General features: G+C 37.4%; 1 protein-coding gene across 1 annotated transcript in view; it reads left to right on the forward strand.

The window, feature by feature from the left end:
* The window catches only part of LOC127628457 (tyrosine-protein phosphatase non-receptor type 22-like), a 29,878-nt gene that overhangs the window by 7,012 nt on the left and 10,701 nt on the right, over positions 1 to 12,165 (forward strand). The window contains exons 2-14 of the mRNA XM_052105206.1: positions 2,700 to 2,808; positions 4,222 to 4,298; positions 5,114 to 5,209; positions 5,318 to 5,356; positions 5,797 to 5,868; positions 7,645 to 7,704; positions 7,802 to 7,944; positions 8,954 to 9,020; positions 9,411 to 9,488; positions 9,818 to 9,898; positions 10,098 to 10,213; positions 10,454 to 11,031; positions 11,138 to 11,227. Of these exons, the coding sequence (XP_051961166.1) occupies positions 2,700 to 2,808; positions 4,222 to 4,298; positions 5,114 to 5,209; positions 5,318 to 5,356; positions 5,797 to 5,868; positions 7,645 to 7,704; positions 7,802 to 7,944; positions 8,954 to 9,020; positions 9,411 to 9,488; positions 9,818 to 9,898; positions 10,098 to 10,213; positions 10,454 to 11,031; positions 11,138 to 11,227 (1,606 nt within the window). The remainder of the gene's footprint in view (positions 1 to 2,699; positions 2,809 to 4,221; positions 4,299 to 5,113; positions 5,210 to 5,317; positions 5,357 to 5,796; positions 5,869 to 7,644; positions 7,705 to 7,801; positions 7,945 to 8,953; positions 9,021 to 9,410; positions 9,489 to 9,817; positions 9,899 to 10,097; positions 10,214 to 10,453; positions 11,032 to 11,137; positions 11,228 to 12,165) is intronic.

Here is a 12,165-nt window from a genome sequence, read left to right on the forward strand (position 1 = left end):
AGGAGGACCTTCACAATATTAGGAAGGTGGTTTTAATGTTGTGACTGATCGGTGTAAGTCCACACTTTCACATCTGTAGGTGTTTAGTTTTACTTTCAAATCTGAAAGTTAAAGTGGAGATTTATAGTAAAAAAAAAATCCAAGGACTTAATATTGATCTGTCTCTCATCCACAGAGCTGATATATATATATATAGTACACTCCTCACATTTTTGTAAATATTTGATTATACCTTTTCATGTCAAAACACTGAAGAAATGACACTTTGCTACAATGTAAATAGTGAGTGTATAGCTTGTATAACAGTGTAAATGTGCTGTCCCCTCAAAATAAATCAACACACAGCCATTAATGTCTAAACCGCTGGCAACAAAAGTGAGTACACCCCTACGTGAAAATGTAAAATTGGGCCCAATTAGCCATTTTCCCTCCCCTGTGTCATGTGACTCGTTAGTGTTACAAGGTCTCAGGTGTGAATGGGGAGCAGGTGTGTTAAATTTGGTGTCATCGCTCTAACACTGCCTCATACTGGTCACTGGAAGTTCAACATGGCACCTCATGGCAAAGAACACTCTGAGGATCTGAAAAAGGAATTGTTGCTCTACTTAAAGATGGCCTAGGCTATAATAAGCTTGCCTACAGTCAAGCATGGTGGTGGGAGCGTCATGGTCCGGAGGCTGCATGAGTGCTCCCGGCACTGGGGAGCTACATTTCATTGAGGGAACCATGAATGCTAACATGTACTGTGACATACTAAAGCAGAGCATGATCCCCTCCCTTTGGAGACTGGGCCACAGGACAGTATTCCAGCATGATAACGACCCAAAACACACCTCCAAGACTGCCTTGCTAAAGAAGCTGAGAGTCATGCCAAGCATGTCTCCAGACCTAAACCCTATTGATCATCTGTGGGGCATCCTCACATGGAAGGTGGAAGAGCACAAGGTCTCTAACATCCACCAGCTCATTGATGTCGTCATGGAGGAGTGGAAGAGGACTCCAGTGGCAACCTGTGAAGCTCTGGTGAACTTCATGCCCAAGAGGGTTAAAGCAGTACTGGAAAATAATGGTGGCCACACAAAATATTGACACTTTGGGCCCAATTTGGACATTTTCACTTAGGGGTGTACTCACTTTTATTGCCAGTGGTTTAGACATGAATGGCAGTGTGTTGAGTTATTTTGAGGGGACAGCAAATTTACAATGTTATACAAGCTGTACAATCACTACTTTACATTGTAGCAAAGTGTCATTTCTTCAGTGTTGTCACATGAAAAGATATAATCAAATATTTACAAAAATGTGTACTCACATTTGTGAGATACTGTATATATATATATATATATATATATATATATATATATATATATATAAATAATATCCACATGATGATTTTTATACAGTACGAACTACAGATTTTATCCCCTAATGCTACCCCTAAACCTAACCCTCACAAAGAAAGTTCTGCATTTTTACGTGTTTACATGTTCAAAAAAAATTGTTTAGTATGTTATGTGATTTGAATTATGGGGACCCTAGAAATGTCCTCATAAACCACATTTATAGCATAATACCAGTTTGTAACCTTAAAAAAAGTCCTTGTAAACCACCCAAATCCCTGAGGATCTGTTACGTGCATTTATGGAAGGCTTTGTGTGGGTCTGATATGTGCATATGTGGATGGCTGTGTGTGGATCTGTTACGTGCATTTGTGGATGGCTGTGTGTGGATCTGTTACGTGCATTTGTGGATTGGTGTGTGTGGATCTATTACGTGCATTTGTGGATGGCTGTGTGTGGATCTGTTACGTGCATTTATGGATTGGTGTGTGTGGATCTGTTACGTGCATTTGTGGATTGGTGTGTGTGGATCTATTACATGCATTTGTGGATGGCTGTGTGTGGATCTGTTACGTGCATTTATGGATTGGTGTGTGTGGATCTGTTACGTGCATTTGTGGATGGCTGTGTGTGGATCTGTTACGTGCATTTATGGATTGGTGTGTGTGGATCTGTTACGTGCATTTGTGGATTGGTGTGTGTGGATCTGTTACGTGCATTTGTGGATGGCTGTGTGTGGATCTGTTACGTGCATTTATGGATTGGTGTGTGTGGATCTGTTACGTGCATTTGTGGATGGCTGTGTGTGGATCTGTTACGTGCATTTATGGATTGGTGTGTGTGGATCTGTTATGTGTATTTGAAGATTGCTGTGTGCGTGTGTGGATCTGTTGCTTGCATTTGTGGGAGGATTGTTTTCACTCCACAGAAATGTGTAGTAGGCTGAGTGTATGAACAAGAAGAAAACATACATTTTTAATTTGTTGAGCAGAAAAACTCTTTCCATGAAGAGTGTTTTAGAAAGTAACTTTGTGATGAGGAGGAAGGCATGGCCAGGCCTTGATGGAGCATGGCCGCACTGAATCAGCTGATCAGCTGGAGAGTGAGATAAGAGTATAAGAGAGAGATGTACCTGGCTGCGCTGCATGTTTGTTTATGTTGGTTTTAGGTTTACCAGTAAACTTTATGTTTACTGTTCAGCCAGCTCCCGCCTCCTCCTTGCTTTGAGCACCTGTGCCACAAACTTTGCTTTAGCAACCGTCAGTATACTATTAACTGAAAATAAAACTAAGCCAAAAGAATACAGAAGATTGAAAGCACAGTTTGATAACTGAATCTTATGTAACATGGTCAAAACAGAAACTGAAGTGGCAGTCTACCAAGTATCGTGCGGAGAAAACGTACTCCTCCACAGCTGCAGACAAACAAGATAACGTGAAGAAGAACAGATACAAAGACATTGTACCTTGTGAGTATGACATTTTACTACATATTATACTTTACTATTCTATTCTATCCTACCCTACACTGTCCTATGCAATCATAAACTAGTAAAACATCTTACCAGAGCCCGTGTGAACTTGTCAAACTTTTGCCTTATTTTTAAAATGTTTTCATAAATATTTGATGACGTTGACAAAAAAAAAAAGGAACACATCTTTGAAATCTTATAAAAGAGGTATATTTTTAAATGAACCTCTTCCTTCAGTCAAGACATACTGTAGAGTAGATTTTAAAGGTATAGAAATATTTATTATAAAATGTATATTTTTATTTCTCATATATCAAATTTTTCTTAATTCTTTGACATAAAAGAGGTCATTGTTCTATAAAAACATACTGTAAGTTTCAGAACTCAAAACCTCCTTCTCACTGCAAAAAGAGCATTTGTTCAAAACAAGCTGCCAAAACCACTTGTTCTTCCTCCACATTGTGACGTCACACTGTTTGTCAACATTTGCACCTGACTGCCTCCACAACAACACATCAACGACTAATTTATCATATCACTTCCGTAACCCTGCCCAGTAGCCCAGTATCAGTGGGATGGTGAGGAGAGAGCAGGTCAGTCAAGAACCAATTATAACAGTTGGTGTTTACTTAAAGGAGAAGCAGTCACTAAAACTGGGCATTTCTGACAGAGGGTCAGAATGAGGGTCCATCCATCCATCCATCCATCCATCGTCAACCGCTTATCCTGTGTACAGGGTCGCGGGCAGAATGAGGGTGGAAAATGAAAATGATTTACATATATGTGACTGTTTTTTGTGCAAAAACATATCTTAACTAATATTTAAAGCCTCAAAAAACATATAATAGAAACAAAACAAAAATAATAGAAAATGCATTTCATGACCCCTAAATGTACATTTTGATCTAGAGTATGTGAAGTCCTGAGTTAAGGTCTGAGGACAGGAGGCTTAAGGACGAGATAATGTAATGTCATAATTGTGAGAATTCAACATCACATGAAATTGGATATTTCTGATAAGAACCTTTTTAGTTTTCTCTTTTGTCTCAAGAATCAGTGTAACACTATGCTATACTACACTATGCTATACTTTACTATACTATACTGTACTATACCATTTTAACAATATAAGATTCAATAGGTATTTTGGCCATGTATATTAAGCAAACTGGAATTCAGGGTTATCATTTTCTGTAAATAATTCTGATGAGAAATGCTTTAATGATGTTCTATAAAGTGACAGACACAAACATGGTTGGCAAACGATGTGACTGATTACAATGCAATGAATGTGGTGAAATAATTATGCACTCGTTAAAAAAAAAAGAAGCCAGAAATGTGATGATTGTGAAGATTAGTATACAGTAGCGAGTCTCTGAAAGTGCTGAAGATGCTTTATTTTCCTCACAGTTGATCACAGCAGAGTGAAGCTCACCCTCATTACATCCAAACATGACACAGACTACATCAATGCTAGTTTCATTAAGGTAAGCAGGTTCTGTCAGACCGTTTCATGATAAATCTGCAAATTTGGATGAAAGACACAGGAAAGAAATCATTAAATTACACATAATATAAACAATATCCAATAACATACTCTGCCAGTCAAAGGTTTGGACACACTTAACTGAATGAATGCTTTTCATGACATCTAAAACCTTTTGGTCTAAATTATACCTGCCAACACTCACGATTTTACCGGGTTTCTCCCGATTTCCCACCCCTCCTCCTGCTGTACTCCCGATTTACAATTTATTCTGATAAACTCAACATCCACACTTTACCCATGAGAATGTATTAGACCTCCAGATAAGGAGTGTTTTGTAGACAAATATACAGTGATGCCCATGGATGAATTTCTATACAAAATTCTAATTTGAATCAAAAACAGTTGGACTGGATTATGAAGGAAATGTAGCCAACAAGTGCCCAGCATACATGGGAACTCTATCAATACTATTAAAAAAAGATCCCTCAGCTAACTAAATGGCTACCTCATGAAGTTGTTTGAGAAAATATCCAGAGTGTGAAGAGCTGTAAATGCCAAAGGTGGCGAATTTGAAAGAAGCTAAAATAAAAGATAGTTTTGATTTGCTTAGTATTATTATAATTTTTTGGTTATTCAATTATTCCGATATATTTCATAGTTGTGAAGACTTTACTATTTTTAAAAATTGTGGAAATAGTAATAGTAAAGAATGAGTAGGTGTCGAAACTTTTAAATGGTTGTTGACACAATGCTGTAACTATTTTAAAGATGCTACAAGCATTGACTGTTGCTTCTGTTCTTTATATATTGCAGGGGGTGTTGGGCACAAAGGCATACATTGCCACACAGGGCCCACTGCCAAATACTGTACTTGACTTCTGGAGGATGCTGTGGGAATACAACGTGCAGGTGAGCTCTTCACTGTGCAGCCTATGACCATTTGACAGGTGCAACTTATTAAATGAGCCATCTTTAAAAGAATGTTTGAAAACGTTTGTTCAATATCTCTCTCTGCAGGTTATTGTTATGGCTTGCCGAGAGTTTGAAATGGGAAGGGTAAGTTGTAACTGACAGAGTGTAGAAACCTTGCTAGGGGGAAATATTGAGAGTCACTCTGTCTTAAAGTGAATATTTGCATTAACCACATCCTTTTTGCGTCAGAATGGTGAAGAAATTCAAAGTACCAGCGTGACATTTAAAATTTTTTATTTTTTTTTAGCTCCCAATGTTTAGTAACTTTTGAGCTATAGTGCTGCAATACATTCTTGATTTAGAATATAAAGCTCATAGCCAGGCGTGGACTGGGAAGAGAAATCGGCCCTGGACTTGAAATAAAAACCTGGACGTTCAGCCCGTTCGGCCCCGTTTTATGGCCGGCCCACCAGGAAAAGTCCCAGTTCTCCCTGTGGCCAGTCTGACCCACTCATAGCATTAACTACTAGACACATCTAAAGAGATTGGTTTAAATTGAATGCTGCTTTTCTTCTTTCTTTCAGAAAAAATGTGAGCGTTACTGGCCAGTGTCAAAGGACACCGTTTTTGTGTGTGAGCCCTTTACCATACACTATGTAAGAACCGCTTCCTCCCTCACTTACACCACACTTCCTGTCCTTGCATCAGGAACACATTTTTGGTAAGGGGTGCCGCTGTTTAGGTGGACGATATACACATGCATGTGCAGCGAGGGCATCAGAGAACCACGTGTCTCCCTGGGGATCATGTCTATCACCATACACACACAATACGCAATGAAATGTTTTCATTAGCAATTGACATTCAGTATGCCAGCCAATGCCTTAGTTCAATTCTACCTGCTTGTATCATCATCAGCCATAGTGAAAGTGTCAAGTGTTGCATCAAACTACACTTATTTCTTAATTAAAACGATTGATCACAAGAAATGTCATATTATTTAGTAAAAGAATAAAAACAATTAAAGAAATGAGCTCCAATAAGTTTAAATAGATACAATATGAAGCTTGCAGAATGGCCGAGCACCACTGTCCCATTGTGTGCAAAGTGTTTAAATTACATTTACATCCAGCTACTGTACAGGGATAAAAATTTGTGCAAACCAAAGGAATAAAGGGACAATACAAATTTCACTAGTATCCATCACAAGGGCTCTCTTAAGTTCGGCAGAGCCCTGCCCACAAGACAGATGTGACAGATTCTCCAAAATGGGATGTAATTTTTATTAACATAAATGACAGATATACTGAAAGCAAAACATTTATTATATATACTGCATAAATACAATTAAATATATACAACCTCCTTTGATTTGGGCCTAGAGACCTCCCTATAAGCAGACTACGCAGTCTGTGTAGGGCACCAACTCCCTAAGGGGGCACCATCTTACCCTAGGGGGGCACCAGAAAGTCTACCGGCTGCCCTTACTCGCACGTTATACATTTTTCAAGGTCCCGAAAGCAGTTGCGGAAACACACATGACTGCTTCACTCTCATATCACGTGTTTCTTTTCCCTGGGGTCTCTAAAGTTTCAAGCTGTTTTATCAATGGTTTTATAACAATTCTGTATAATATATTAAAATTAATACAGTTTTACTACAATCAGCAAATATAGTCGCAAGACGCCGCCAATTCGTTAATAGAACTTGTTGATACAATATGAAAGGAGCAAGATCATGGAGTGATATGCATGCCATGGAAGTATGAGAGCATGAACTCTTTGGTTTCTTATACTTCAGAGTGACCTTTTTTTTTTTTTACAGTTTTTACTACAGTCATCTAACATTTTTGAGTTTTGAGCCAGTTAGAAATTCTAACTTGCGTAGACTGCAGAGTGATGCAGTATGTTGCAGGATGCAACTAATATTTGACCACTCAATGCCACAATTGACCAATCAGAATCATGTGGGGTACAATGGGGCTAAAGGCATTGGTCAGGAAAATGTGCTTTTCCAAGGGGTCATTTTTACACCAAATACCACACTTTCATTTATTGGATAGTTACTTGAAAATTTTAAAATGTCAAATACGTTTTTCATCACAAAATACATGATTTTCATTAGCTACATAAATCTGCAAGCTTTTTAAAAATATCAAATTTTAGAAAATGTGTTAAAAATCAGCCTTTTGACAATATATTTGAAGATCGAATGGATTAGGAAAATATTGGGGTGCATAGTGACAAACAGGTGTTTATGAAACGGTTGTGGCAGTATTTGTTGCTACTTTGTGTTTTGGAAGAAAATAACAATTAGAAAAGGCTTTTACCCCATATTGTATCCTATTCCAGAGAGCCATGTAATAATCCAAAATAATTTCTGCACATTAATAATCTGATGAGCATTCCATGTATATGTTTGATCTTTTCTAGGAGTCTGATGACAATAAGGAAGAATATTTGACAAGGACACTGAAGGTGACATTTAAAAAAGTAAGTGTCTTTTGACTTAACTGGACTGATAAATATGAAGGTTTTATGACTGTAAAACCCAGTTATTAGATAAACATATAACACTGACTATATCCAGGAGTCCCGGACCCTGAAGCAGCTGCACTATGTGAACTGGCCAGATCATGGAATACCTGACTCCATTCCAGCAGTCTTGCAGCTGCTGCAAGACATGCGCATTTACCAGGATCATGAGGACCTTCCTATCTGCATTCATTGCAGGTGAATACCTTCAACATTTAAATAAGCTGCCGATGAACGATTTGGGTAATACTTGCAGTTGAGGTCTAATCAGTAGACCAGAGGTAATAATTGTGTCCATGATGGAAAGTTTTTGGTGGTCAGAAACATACATGAACCATGGAAACGGAAGCTCACCATACACAGTGCTCTCTGGTTGGAAAGAAAAAAATCTTTGTTTAAAGACCCCACCACCATTTTGTTAAAGGAAATGTGTAGGTGGTTGACCAACAACAAGCAAACAACACAAAACTCATATGTTCTACTGCGTAACACAAAGTTATAATGACAGATAATGGTACAATGAAAAACTCTCCTAGAATACACAATATATTTGCTTAATAATTAATTATAATCTGCTAGCATAATTTAGAAATTAATTTTTTTATTTATTCTTTTGATTGTTTATCAATTTTACATGACTTTAAAAAGTAGCTTAATGTGCAAAGTCCAGACTCAAAAATAAATAAAAATATTGTATGTTGCTTTCTTTGTTTGCCAGCCAAATTTTACGATCTTGATTTGACTATAATTTATATAATAACTTAAAATATATTTGTTTAGACATCCCTCAACCAATTATCTACCCTGACTTAGCTTTAGACCATTCATTTAAATTAATACAATACTATTCTGCTATTTTGCCTACAGGCTCCAATGGCAGTTTTGCCACAAGTGACTTTCCACGTGTTAGAGCAGATAATTGAAAAAGGAAATACAATTAGTATTAGAACCCTATTTTATAGGCCTCAAGTTCTGCCTTCAGTATCACAATATTAGAAAAAATCCACAAGAAATACAGTCACGCTTCTAGAGACATTGAAAGATTTTGACTAAAAGATTTGACTGTTCAGAAAGATAATCCGCAGTGCAATATACTGTTGTATGCATTAAATGCCACACAGTCTGTCAATTCTAGCTATTGTATTGTTAAAAGAGCATTGTGTATTGACTCTGGCTTATCTTCTTGGGACTCTTTGGGGATTTGCAGTGCAGGCTGTGGAAGAACAGGTGCATTGTGTGCCATTGACTATACCTGGAATCTACTGAAGAGACAGGTAAGAAGCAAAGGCTGACTTTGTTAAAGACGCACTTCAATGTGTCATGGCCAAGAGCAGACCTTACCGTGCAAACTGATAGAAGGAAACCACGTGAGCAAATAGTGTTTACAGAGAAACGCTGCATAGAACCAGCTAATCTGCATATCTGAGTCATTTAAATGTTAGACCAAAAAAGACGATTACAATACAAAAGAGAAAAGTTGTTTGGCCTCCCGATTACATTTCAAAGGACCAATCAGCTTACACCATGCGAGCCGATTGGCTAACAGATAACAAGTAAAAGAACCTGTCAACTTGCACCACTTAGTGTTGCATGGCTGATCTTTGGTCATTTCAGATGATGCTCTTTATCCTGACAGGATGTTGATCTGATTTGCTCTTGTTTAGATGATACCAGAAAATTTCAGCATCTTTGATCTGGTAAAGGAAATGCGTACACAGCGGACCTCTGTGGTTCAGACTAAGGTAACCAACTCAGTTTCAACTCAAAGAGACCATCAAGCATGTCATCTGTATGTTAATGTACACCTAAAAGACCAACTTTCTGTAGATATATTCTCTTCTGGGAAAATGGACCGAAAATACTGATGACTCACTTTGCACTCAGGGGTGCATACAGTATACATTTTTGTCCAATCAGATGCTCTCTGGAATGAGAATGTCCCTATATCTTACTAGTAATAGCAAGGGACAAGTCATTCAATATTTTCTGCCCAAATGTACTGTTTTAATAAGAATTACATCCAATAATTCCATAGAGCTTTCTTCATTTGCCTTTCCTCTCTCCCTGTTAGGAACAATATGAGTTGGTGTACAGGACCATTAAATTGCTGTTTGAGAGATATTTGGTTGCAATGGATGAATCAAACCAAGAGGTTAAATAATGCACCATTATTACTCAGCATGCATATATAATTACATAATTCATATACATTAGCCTCAGTATTTCCCACTGATTTAGCTTTCCAATTATGACACATTGAAAGTCATAGCCAGAGCATTTGCTCACACTTTTGCTGTGTTGCAGTTATTGGTTGGAAATTTGGATTTCAATAAATTTTATGATCAAAATAGGTCCCAGCTTCGCCCTCCCCTATCCACACAAGCAGAGAGAGTGAGCTCTCAGATTTCAGCGAACCAGATTTAGAAACTGGGACAGACTTCCGAGTGTTGCTTCAGACTGAACACAGGTAAGAGGAAACCTGTGCTTTGAATGCTATTAATCCAGATTATATAGAACTGAAGCCTGTAATTTCTGTCTCATTATTGTCTCCAAACAGAATTCCCAGAGAATTTATAAAACATATCTTGTTTAATAAGAATGTTTAAATATTTGTATGGAAATTAAGACCAAAATGTTGATTATAATTCTTGATCATTATGCCTCATAATAAAATCTGTTAATTTGGTTGTTTTTATCATTCTAATAGGAATTGTGAAAAGAACATTCCTATGGATGACTGCAATCACATTACTCAGAAAGTCACTTCTTGGCCACAGCCTCATTTTCCACCACTCAACCCAGTGGGCGTTTCCATCAGATATATTCCCGCAGACACACTTAATACAATGAGTGAATGGGCACAGATTAAAGAAGACCAGACTTCATTCATAACACAGGCTTCTCAAACAAACTTCACGATCTATGGAACTCAAAGAACTGAGCCATTCACCAGCCACAAAATTGATCCTTCCCAAGCTGCATGTTCAAATTATCCCATCAGCCTAGTACAAGAGCTGAAGCCAAGTCTGAAGCATGTAGAGTGGGTAGAGAACCAAGATCTTAGACTTGTTGCTGAACACCTCAACCCTGTTATTCCCAGCAGTCTCTGTTTTACTGTGGAAGATCCATATTTTGGTCCTGAGTCTCCATCAACTGGTGAAAGTCCCAGTGTTATAGAGTCTACAGCCCATGGAACATGGATGGAGAGCTCTTGTTTCACAATACCTAGTTTAGTTCTTAATAATCAGGCTTTAGAACTTCCAAAACATGACTGCAATAAAAAAGGTATGAAAACCTCAAAAACAATCAAGTTGCAGATACCTGTGCAATTGGTTTTCTCAACAATGATTTAGTTGAATCATGATCAATTTGTGTTTCAATTTGTTTTCAGGCATAAGTACGCCTGCATCGAATGAGAACTTTCCTCCTCCTTTGCCCAAGCGAACCCCAGAGTCTTTTATTCTGGCTGATGAAAACAACGGTTGGTCCAACCTAGAGTTTTTAAAGTGCCAGTAATTTACTTGATTTACCATTTACTGTTCTCACCTCTGTCTACTGACATTTCAAGCCATAAACCTATTCAAATATAGTTGCAGCCCTTGTATATGCACTGAAAATTAAAAGTTCACTGGGTGATATGACAGTCCTCTTGGAAATGTACTGAAACCTAGCATTGTGGATACAGCATTATGCAGAAGCAAGAGCAGTTTTCAGTTATCATTGCCATTAGCTGGGTTTTCATCCATGTATTTTTATGTGCATTTTGGGATATTGCATAAAAACTGCAGGATGGAAACACAATGATGCTAATTAAATGACCAAATGAGCATAAATAACTTATATGCTAGCTTGTGGTGGATACATTTTTATTCGATAAGAACAAATGCGCATAAACTATTATATTTACCGAATAATCTCCTATTGAATTTATTCGAAATACAAAATGTGCATCAAAAAATTCTTGTGACTGTATAATTAGTAACTGGACTAACCAGTGGGCCAATAATTTGAAATGTTGCTCTGGTCATACTGAAATAACGGTGTCCTGAAAGTCTAAAGCCTACAGAGTTTGCACTGCAAATAAGTCAAATACAAACTTGATCTGTGCCAAAGAGCTGGTTTATTGATACTTTTGAAAACTATATTATAGACAGTGTTGGGAAGTAACGGAATACATGTAACGGGATTACATATTTAAAATACAAAAAATATAAGTAACTGTATTCTTCTACAGTTACAATTTAAATCATTGGTAATTAGAATTTAGTTACATTCAAAAAGCATTTTGTTTACTGAAGAGATTACCTTGCATTTTATTGTCATTTGTTTCATTTAATATTTAGACCTTTCAGATCGAAAACCTTTATTCATATAAATGATGCAATCCAAAGTGCATTTGAACAGCGGTGAAACACTTTC

The sequence above is a fragment of the Xyrauchen texanus genome, chromosome 35 (assembly GCF_025860055.1).
Source record: "Xyrauchen texanus isolate HMW12.3.18 chromosome 35, RBS_HiC_50CHRs, whole genome shotgun sequence".
Lineage (NCBI taxonomy): Eukaryota > Metazoa > Chordata > Actinopteri > Cypriniformes > Catostomidae > Xyrauchen > Xyrauchen texanus.